Below are 11,048 nucleotides of genomic sequence, written 5' to 3' on the forward strand. Positions count from 1 at the left end.
CATTTTGCACAATGTGATATTGCGATAACAATATTGAGTCAACATATTGTGCAACTCTACTACAGATGTGGTTGCTAGTTACTTTTCAAATTAAAACATATAATAAACTTATAGAACACAACTTATTATTAAAGACTAGACCAGTGTTTACCGATCCTTCTGGCTCGGATGTCTTATAAAAAGCTTGTCGTGTTTGAAATGTCTATAATTGGAGAAAAAAGTAAAGTACAAATATGGGGCACAGAACTTAGTTTTATCTTCTTAATCATCTCACGAACACTCAGATTTATCTTGGGAGCTGTTTGATGTGCCAGACCCTGAGCTGTGAACCAATGGATTAAAGTACCTTACTGTATATAATACCTATAAAATAGTTAAAACTTTGATCTGCAGCTGTAAGATTTATGCTAACGCATTGATGCATTAATATTATATATAGCATTGATTACTGAAAGTTAAATTTCCTAGATTTTTACTTATTATAATTTAAGTACATTTTGCTGATAACATAAATATTTTCTGTACTAATAATCAAGTACTTTAATTGATTGATTCACCTTCTTTATTGATTATTACTATAAAATTGGCAATCAAAAGGATAAAAAACACAATAAAGCCAAAAAGATTATTTCCATTGTGGTCCTTTCTGGGGAGGTAGGCTATACATTATTTAAATTAAAGATAGATAGATAGACAGACAGACAGACAGACAGACAGACAGACAGACAGACAGACAGACAGATAGATAGATAGATAGACAGAGAGATAGATAGAGAGACAGATAGATAGATAGATAGATAGATAGATAGATAGACAGATAGATAGACAGAGAGACAGATAGATAGATAGATAGATAGATAGACAGAGAGATAGATAGATAGACAGAGAGACAGATAGATAGATAGATAGACAGAGAGATAGACAGACAGACAGACAGACAGACAGACAGATAGATAGACAGAGAGATAGATAGATAGATAGATAGATAGACAGAGAGATAGACAGATAGATAGACAGATAGACAGATAGATAGACAGAGAGATAGACCGATAGATAGACAGAGAGATAGACAGATAGATAGACAGATAGATAGACAGATAGACAGATAGATAGACAGAGAGATAGACAGATAGATAGACAGAGAGATAGATAGATAGATAGATAGACAGAGAGATAGATAGATAGATAGACAGACAGATAGACAGATAGATAGACAGAGAGATAGATAGACAGACAGACAGACAGACAGACAGACAGACAGATAGACAGATAGATAGATAGATAGACAGATAGATAGATAGACACTTTATTGATTCTTCACAGGAAATTAGATTTTCTACAGTAGACTCTGCTACTACTGACACTTCACCTTTATTAACTGATTTATTCTGTTGTTAATTGTTGTCTCCCCCACTTCGACTTTGACATGTTAGTTGTGTATAAATCATTTAAAATGTTGCTGGCCTGTCATTTCCGCCGAGACACCAGGGGGCGGTATACAATAAATCGTTGACGTCACCGACCAGGAAGAACTTTACTTCCGTGCACTCAAAATGGGAACATTAATGTCTTAAAGTGGCTGTTTTTTTTTCGCTACATGTCCCGAAAACGGCACTTTTTAATCCTTCTTAAGTTTAATTTACTATCGGGCTACTAATGTGAAAGATAAAGTTATCGAAGAAGCGCGTTTTGAGGAGGAGAGTTGGTGACAACAACAAGAAAAATCCTCCGGCTAACGTTGATGTTATTTTAGCTAACTTAACTTTTATTACTCACCTACAACCTTAAAAGCATCTTACCTGATATTAATCAACAATAGACACACTCGTAGTTTAGAGTCTGCGTGTATTTGTGTACCAGACATCAGGAAAATGCATCGGAGAGGTGTTGGTGCGGGAGCTATTGCCAAAAAGAAGCTCGCAGAGGTAACGTGACAGTTTGTTACTGAACATTTGTGTTGGACAGGTAACTTACCTTCACGGCTCACCTGTGGTTATTTCTCCTCTTTAGGCCAAATATAAGGAAAGAGGAACTGTTCTTGCAGAGGACCAGATTGTCCAAGTGAGTTCTCTCCTATTATTATTATTTTTTTTTTATTAAAAACACTGAAAAGACTCTTTAGATGCCAATAGATTAAAGAGTTTCACTTAAAAAAAAGCATCAGATTTATCCATGTAACAATTCTACCGTGTTAGTTTTATTAAAAAATATATATATTTTAAGATGATGTCAAGTTTCATGTCTGTCAGGACACAGTGTATAATAAGTACTTGTTTAACCAAAGAACCTTTCTGTTTTCATTCATTTAAGGGTCATGGTAACTGGTGATACTACTACTAATAGTGTAATACCATGAAACCTTGAAAATCTCATACCGTTGCAACCCTTGTACTGTCCCTGCTTCCAGTCACAACACTGTCACAGCCATGCATTTATTTTATTTGCATCATTTAATTACCGTTTCTGTTTTTCTGACAGATGTCTAAGCAGTTGGAGACCTTCAAGTCCAACCTGGAGGAGTTTGCCAGCAAGCATAAACAAGAAATCCGAAAGAGCTCCGAGTTCAGGGTTCAGTTTCAGGAAATGTGTGCCACAATTGGAGTTGACCCACTTGCCTGTGAGAAACATATGCAACATAATTCGTAAAAATGTTGAAATCATATGTTTTAAATATCCTTTAAACCTCTTTTTCTTCCACAGCTGGCAAAGGTTTTTGGTCTGAGATGCTTGGCGTAGGTGACTTCTACTATGAGCTCGGTGTACAGATTATTGAAGTGTGCCTCGCCCTGAAACACAGAAATGGAGGTTTGTAATTTGTCTGGGTAATAAATGTTTGATTGTAACGAGGAGGTGAAGATCTCAACTCCATCCTCGTTATCATGCATGTCAGCACAGTAAATATACAGTGACTCCTGCCTGAAGTAGACACGATGATAAATAATGTTTACGTGTATTTCCTTTCAGGGCTTATTACTTTGGATGAACTCCATCAGAGAGTACTGAAGGGAAGAGGTAAATACGCTCAGGACGTGAGCCAGTAAGTGTCACTAATTAAATAAAACGGAAAAGCAGAGAATGTTCTGCTTTATTTGATCTGTATTTACACAACTGCACTATCTATTATCCAAGAACACACTTTTCTTACTCATCTAGAAGTCAAATTTGGATTATTAAATGCCCATGTCTCGGCCTCGGTTTGTATGATTATTGAAATCATTAAATTTGTGCTTCCCAGAGACGACCTGATGAGAGCCATTAAGAAACTGAAGGTGATGGGAAATGGCTTTGGGGTGATTCCTGTTGGTGGTTCTTACTTGGTCCAGTCAGTCCCAGCAGAGCTCAACATGGACCATACTGTAGTTCTACAGCTGGCCGAGGTGAGACGCAGCTCCCGGGTTGATTTTCATATATATCAGATATGTCACAGCTTTGTTGATCACAAATTAAGATATTATGTGCTTTGTTAACTAAATTTTCACTCAGATTCTGTTGTTTTTAATCGACATTTTCAAAACTCTGCGGTACTGAACTCATGTAGTCTTTATCAGTGTAGAGACTCTGGTAGACTTCCACTTCACATTATGTAAATGTGTCTGCAGTTTTATATGTCGGGTCTCATGTTTGTTAAGTCCGAAGTCCAACATGACACCAGTTTGAATCAAATGCAGTGGCAGTAACATTAAAATGCTTCAGCTGTGTCTAAATTACCCAAAACATACTTTGGCATTTCTTTACTGCAGTTTCTTTTACTTATCGGCTGATTTATCTGTTTAACTCTAGCTTAGAGGATACACATTCAGCCATATTTACATACTATATGTGAGTAAATTTTAACTGTGCTTGGGTGCAGTTGTACTGTAGGCGGTAACATTTATACTAAACTCTTAAAACAGGCAGCATACATTTATATTCTAACTAATAAATGAGGAGATTGAGGAGAGGATGTATTATGGGATCTACAGCATTTAATGGACTGGCGAGTTCCCATTCACAGGGGTCGTCAAGTAGTCAAAGCCAGTACTTCTCAAAATGACTCGGGGGAGGGTGTGTGTTTGTGCAGAGGATGTAAACTTGAAAGAAGCTGATTCATGCTTATTGAGAAGACACATCAGTTATGTCCAAAATATGACGAACATGACCAAGTCTGTCTTGTTCTCTAAGAGTTCATTGCATTTGCCAAATTAAAGTATAGGTTAAAAATGGGTTCAAGTCTGGTTAACACTACTCACATCAATGCCCATATGTAGGTTGAAAGAGTTTTTTTGGTCTTTAAACGTTTCTCCTGTACAAACTGTCGTGATGCGATTTCAGTGTAAGTGATAGGACAAAATCCACAGTCATTGTTCTGTGTAAAAATAAATCCAGCTGAAGCTAAAATCTGGCTTCAGCGGAGTTGGACACACAAAGTGAGTCTCTTCCAAAATCCCTCTTTGTTTCCTACCTGAGCTGCAGTAGGTAAGATCACAACTTGTATAGATTTCAATTTTTTTTTTTTTTTAGCCCTTTACTTTCAATACCTCTTATTAGCTCAACTTTAGAACATATTTAAAAAAACAAACTAAGACTGTGGATTTTGTTCTCCACCACTTGCATTTAAATCATGTTTAGAAGCCAGTATAGACCGGAGCAAATCTTATGACCAAAAACAGTTTTAGTGTAGATTTTGGCATTTAAGTATTTGTTTTAAGAAAAAAATCTTTTTAATTAGTTGGTTAATTTAAAAAATAGGGAGCACAGTGTGGATAAAATGTTTTAGAAACACATAAGTAACAGGGCTATAAAGTAATTCAACAGCAAAACATGTTTTAAAGTCCGTCACTTGAGATTTTCGCCACTATCTTCCACTTTTCTTCCTCCCTCTGCTGCACCAGGTGCCAAATATTGCGTGAGCTTTGCAGCATTATCTGTAATGTTCCTGTCATGTTTGAATAAAACAAATGTTTTACTGTATGTTCATTCCTTTTAATAGATCGATGTAGCCGCCAGTTTTACAGATTGTGGGTTTACTATTTGTTCTTATGGCCGTTTGTTTCTTTGTTAATTTGTAGAAAAAGGGCTACGTCACAGTGAGTGAGATCAAGGGCAGTCTAAAATGGGAGAAGGAGCGAGCTTGTCACGTCCTGGTAAGTGCATATCGGCTCATCGCTATGTCACTATGTAACAGTTTGACCACTCCTGCTTTAAAGCAGAGTTCCTGCAGGTCTTGAGCAATATCTTAGAAGATATTAAAACGTTGTAAAATGCAATTTTCATGGTCTCTTGCCTGCATTCGGTGGTAATGTTAGTTAAAAAGTTTTCTCATAATGGGCAAGTGTCACTTTTTAGAAAATATCTTTTAATTAATTTGCATTCATTAATCCATCTGTCCATTTTCCCGCTCAAGGTTAATTATCATTATGAATTATTTACAGCTACAGTGATTAGTCAGTTAATTGGTTGGTTGATCGTCAGAAAAGTTATTGGCAACTGTTTTCATAATTGATGAATCATTTCAGTTATTTTTTTAAGCAAACGTGCCAAATAATCTGTGGTTTGAGCTTCTCAAATGAGAGGACTTGATGCTTTCTGTGTCATATACGACAACAATTGATTACCTTTGGGTTTTTGGTATGTTGGTTGGACAAAACAGGCAAATTGAAGATGTTATACTTAACTTTCACAGTTAAATTTTTTTTAACAATTAATAGAACATAAACAACAGACTAATCGATTATGAAATTTTTTAGTTGCAGCCCCAAAATTATAGTACTATAATAACTAATTCTACGCCACGTTGTCCTTTTCCATCATATTTTTAAATGTTGTTCGATATGATAGTGGAAAAAAGTATTAAATTACATTCAAGTCTTAAATTTAAGTTGAAGAAACCCTGCAGAAACTCTGTAAAGTGCATCACCTTCGACCACCTCTCACATATCCAGGATCACCTGCTGAAAGAAGGCTTGGCTTGGCTGGACTCTCAGGCAGCTGGAGAAGCACAGTACTGGCTGCCAGCCCTCTTCTCAGAGATAACCTCGCGTGACGTCACACCAGAGGAGGCCAATCAGATGACACCTTAAGAAATGACAGGGGGGACCTGGACCGCTAGCTGGTGGCGGCTTTAGAGACCTGTTAGTAAACAAAACTGTGCCTGGTGGGAAGGCTCGTGTGATGGAACTGGCAGGCTGGATGGACTTCCTCTGATATCATTTTCTGGACACAAAGAGGGAAAACTTTCCTCATCGCCTCCTCAGTACCATCTATGCAACGTGTGCACTGACATTGTTGGAGTCACTGAGAGCAGTTTGATTTCCACTCCACTGAAGTTCAGTCTGAGATCTTATGTCGTCTTGCTGGTGTCTGTTTGAGGGTGATACTCAATGTACAGAACAAGTAATTGTTTAAGTTTTCATGCATAAACGGTAACTTTGAAAGAAAAGACTACACCGGCTGCCTTCTAGCAGTTTAACTCAACTTTTATTACGTTAGCAGGACTTAAAATGCACTTACATTTATTCATTTGAATTGATCATTGATATCAATTCACTTTGGATCATTGCTCAGCCTCATATCAACAATACATTCTGTCATGTACATTTTAAAATCTACAGAAACTTGGGTAATAAACACTTACATCAGTGTGATCTGGTTATAGTAGATCAGAAGTTCCTCAGATAAGTGCAAAGCTATATTGTGGTTAATATATCAAGTTTTAAATGTGCCGTCGTTATTTAAAATTACAATTTTATATCGACTTCAAGGACCGTTCCATTGTTTAAGCATATCTCCAAATCATATATACCTTACTGCTGTTAGTTTTCCAAAGCATATCATAGGTTTAAAATTAATTTAACTGTGAACATCAAGCCTACTTTTATTTTTGTACTATTTATTATAATAAACGAGTTGTGTAGGGCTGGGTATCGAACATCAGTACTTCTTTAGGGTTTAAATCAGAATTTTGCCACTTTTCTACATAACAAAGAGAGAAACGGGCTCTACTAACTATTATATTTAAGATCTTTTAGGGTGCTACATGTACCATCCATGAGCACAAGTCCATTACAGCAAATATTGCAAATATTCATCTTACATTTCATAACTGGCTAAACTACATGCATGAACGTTCGTAGACTTGTTTTGTGCTTAACACACACACTAAAGAAGGGAGAGCCAGAAACTTGTGTCTAGTGGACTGTTGCTGGTGATTTAATTATAAGTAATTAGAAAATGTGAATTCAGTGTCTTATTTTAGGCAAAATACATCTTCGCTTAAAGAAAATAAGGGTTTTGTGTTTTTGGGTACCATACTGACACATGTCAAAAATGTTGTGTGGTAATCCACTGCAGACCTTTAAAAACCAGCTCCACTAAATGCATAACAGTGATAACATCTGACCAAAATAAATGAGAACACTGTGTTCACAGTGATGGATTGCATAACTCAGGCAGGGTTCAAGTCAGCTGGCTCTCCCGCAGACTGAACGCACGATGGACACTAATAGCTGTTGGAAGGTAGAAAACTTCAGTATGCTTTGGAAAATAGTCAACAGTAATTTGCAGTAAATTGTGCAAAAATATCAGCGTGGTCCTTTTACACATGACCAACCACCTTGTAAGACATTTTTCCCCTCCAGACATTTGAATCACACCCGGTGACTTTCTCACACCTCGTGGCTGTAGACGTGATCTTCAAACACAGACTGCTCCATGTTGTCACAGATCATCGTGCAGAAGGGACAGACTCTGTGACTCTGCTCGTGCTGCTCCAGTTCCTGTTGGGTTATGAGGGGGAAGCTCTCCTGGCAGTGACGACACACCAACGACTGCTGGGAATAGAAATGGAGAGACAGCTTATTAGCCTGTGGTAACATAATAGGGAGCGGATTATGTTTTAAGTCCGCTTCAAAAATAAACTGTAAACAGACGAGTCACTCTCAGGCTCATGTGTGGATATGCAGAGACCACGTGAGGGAGGGAGATTTGTTATCCAGAGTTGCCTCGGGTCCAGTTGCTTTAACCTTTAATTTGTTTGTTTGTATAAGTTATTTCAAGCTAAGATGATCTACCACTTTTACAATGTGTTCATAGTGTCAGAGAAAACATGCAAAGGGCTTCTTTGCTCAACAACAACATGATTGGAAAGTTTAGAGAGAGAAAATACAAATAGATGACACACAACTCATGTTTTGGATAGGAATCACATGAGTGATGGGACAGGTGATATACCGTACAAATTACTCCTGAGAAGTCATTTGACTTACCTCTACTGGGTCTGCAACACTCCCTGCAAGGAAAGAAGAAATTGGTTAACACGAGATAAAACAATTCTTGTTTATTCTACAGATGCAGCTTACGATTATTGTCACTGACTTTTGTTGTTTAGGAGAAACTTGTTCTATAAATGTAATTTTGTATCCCTCTATTGAAATATTTATATAGTTCTGGAAAAACTATTGGGGAAACAGTTACTGGGTAAAACTGTCTGTTTTTGGTTAATCCAACAAATAAAACACCCGACAAATCAATGTACGTCATCACATTGATCATATAAAAATCCAAATTTCCATAAAGCAGAGACTTTGCTAAATTGCCCATTAAGGTCTAAGAGATGTTTTAAATAATATGGCAAAATGTGTGTGGTCTGTCAGTATCTATTGCCCAACCCTAAAAGCTAGTCTTGTCTGTCATTACCGAGGTCTAGAGATTCTCTCAAGTAACCAGGACAGAGTTTCTGAAAAAGAGACCAAGACCAGTTCCCCACATTACATGACACACAATAAAATGTGGAACGAGATCACAGGTACTTCTCAAAGTGATCTGAAAGATCCACATTCCCATTAAAAACACCCACATACAAACACTACGAGCTGAAATCAACGTAAGCATCTTTATTCAACACTACTTTTCCATGTTTACCATCGCGGGGAGGGGTGACAGTCGTTTTATGGCAAAATGTAATTCCCGCCTATGCTTATGAGTGTGTATTTCAGAGCCTGATACTCACCTATGGTCTCATACAGGTGCTCAGCCTCTTCAGGTGTCTCCTGCTGTTGCCATTCATGGATGGATGAAGTGGTGTCAAGGGGTGAGGTGATGTCAGGCTGCATGTATGATGAGTCGGCAGGGGGAGCTGCTTGGAGTTCAGCATAAGCACTGCGCATCCGCTCGATACCACTCATGAGACTCTGACAGAAAAAACAAAACAAGTACAGTTTAAAATCACTTAGTGACCCTGTGGATCGAGACTGTTTGCGTAAACGTACCTGGTTTTCTCTAGCAAGCTCTTCTTTCTCATGTCTCACGAGCCTCATGAGGTCTTCCTTCTCTTCTATGATGCCTTCTTTATCTGCGATCATCAAATGCGCTTCCTTTAGCAGTATCTGAAAAATGAAGGGAAACAAGCCACAGTTTTTGTTTCAACACACGCAGAATTCAAACATGACTTATACACTATATGGCCTCAAGTATGTGGAACATGTTATTCCAAAACAACAGGCATTAATCTGCTGCTATAACAGCCTCCGCTGTTCTGGTTTCAGTCTTTCCACCAGCTTTTTGAACCTAGCTGCTCCCATTCAGCCACAACAGCATTAGTGACACTGAGGTCTGGCTGACAGTGATACGGTTTATCCCAGAGGTGTTGGATGTGGTTGAGGCTCTGTGTAGACCAGTTCTTCCACACCAGCTGGGAGAACTTATAAAGACTTTATGGATCTGGTTTTATGCACAACTCTTGGACAGCCTTCTTTCAGAGAACCCAAATAATAAATAAAAGCATCTAAAAACAGCTTAAAATGCTTAAAATAGCAAAAAACAGCTCCAGCCAAACTGTCCACATACTTTTGGCCTCATAGTACAATCAATCAAAGTCTAGATTTTTGCTTGAGTTTACCTCTTGTTTGCTATTTTTCCGTTGTGCCTCCTCATATGATGAGATCACATTCTCCAGCTGATCCTTGACATGACTGAGCTCTCTGTCCAGACCCTCAACTCGTCTACTGATGTTTTTTGACTGCTCCTTCTCAGCCGCCAACTTCGCCTGAGTATCCTGTAGCTGGCAGGTAAGAGTCTGACACTGCACCTGAAGAGGAGGACATAGCGTTGAGCATTTAGCATAGAGGGAAATAATGTTATTGTTGTTTGTAATTAAAAGAAATGAATTCAGCTTCGGTTTTAATTTGTTCCCACCCTTAGACCGTCATCTGGACAGTCCTGCAGAGCCTCCGCCTGCAACAGCCTCCTACGTAACTCCTGGTTCTCACTCTTCAGGTCGTCCATGTTTTGCACAACGTTTTGCGACCTTCGCAGCTCTGCTGAGAGCCTCTCCTTCTCTTTCTCACTGCTCTGAAGGTCAACCTGCCAAAAGGTAAATCACACACATTTGAATACAGGAACAAAGTTCTGATCTGGACCCAAATAATCTTCACCTGACCTGTCTTATCTTGACCTCAATGACTTATAATATTAGAAGTGTTTATAATGAAATGCATTTCATTTTTTAGGTGATTTAACGTGATGTAATTCTGCTTTACTGGCAAGAGCAGTTAGAAGTTTTGGTCTTTACTTTTACCTATACTAACTGCTCTTAAAGGATAAGGCTTTTAATAATCTTTTATTCTTGTCAACAAACCCAATGAAAAGTATTTTTGTGTGTGTAATATCTCTTCTTCCCTTTGAGCCATAGAGCTTCATTGTTGTCCAAAAAGTATTAAAAACGCATTAATAAGCCTCATTGTTGCATTAAGTGACATGTTCCTTCATCACCATGAACACACTCATAGTATGTCTATTAAAATAATCTCAATTAAAAAAGGTCTGCTTCCTGCTTTTTAGGATCTTTACATCACGCCACAGTCTTCATCAGTGAATGCAGCTAGTTTAGGTGTCATCCGATGCCAAAGACTGTATCTGAACCGAGACAGGGGATATTGTTTGATAATTTTTCACACGTAGGTCACACGGTAAAACCTGAGCCAGCTCACTTATGAGGTTCCTGAAATGTGTTTGGGACCTTGGGAAAATTTTGTCACATGTTGAAGGTGATGCTTCTGTTTATTTTGATTCAG

At 38.1% G+C, this 11,048-nt stretch overlaps 2 protein-coding genes across 3 annotated transcripts; one reads left to right on the plus strand and one right to left on the minus strand.

Annotated features, from left to right (window-relative positions):
• The first annotated feature begins 1,526 nt into the window (after positions 1-1,526).
• snf8 (SNF8 subunit of ESCRT-II) lies at positions 1,527-6,619 on the plus strand. The gene is made up of 8 exons (XM_038695183.1): positions 1,527-1,925; positions 2,011-2,061; positions 2,479-2,617; positions 2,701-2,805; positions 2,965-3,037; positions 3,236-3,377; positions 5,049-5,123; positions 5,922-6,619. Exons 1-8 carry the CDS (start codon positions 1,872-1,874, stop codon positions 6,057-6,059), a joined length of 777 nt encoding a protein of 258 aa, XP_038551111.1. The 5' UTR covers positions 1,527-1,871; the 3' UTR covers positions 6,060-6,619.
• Positions 6,438-10,338, minus strand: calcoco2 (calcium binding and coiled-coil domain 2; the record flags this gene model as incomplete). Of its 2 annotated transcripts, none has more annotated exon segments than XM_038695182.1 (6): positions 6,438-7,805; positions 8,244-8,266; positions 8,987-9,167; positions 9,246-9,362; positions 9,875-10,063; positions 10,171-10,338. In XM_038695182.1, coding segments are annotated over 6 exon segments (840 nt in total), but the record flags the coding sequence as incomplete, so codon positions are not given.
• Positions 10,339-11,048: the final 710 nt, after the last annotated feature.

Source organism: Micropterus salmoides, unplaced genomic scaffold (assembly GCF_014851395.1).
Source record: "Micropterus salmoides isolate LMB-PRFRI ecotype aquatic unplaced genomic scaffold, ASM1485139v1 Ms_hic_scaffold_3762, whole genome shotgun sequence".
NCBI classification, from domain to species: Eukaryota; Metazoa; Chordata; class Actinopteri; order Centrarchiformes; family Centrarchidae; genus Micropterus; species Micropterus salmoides.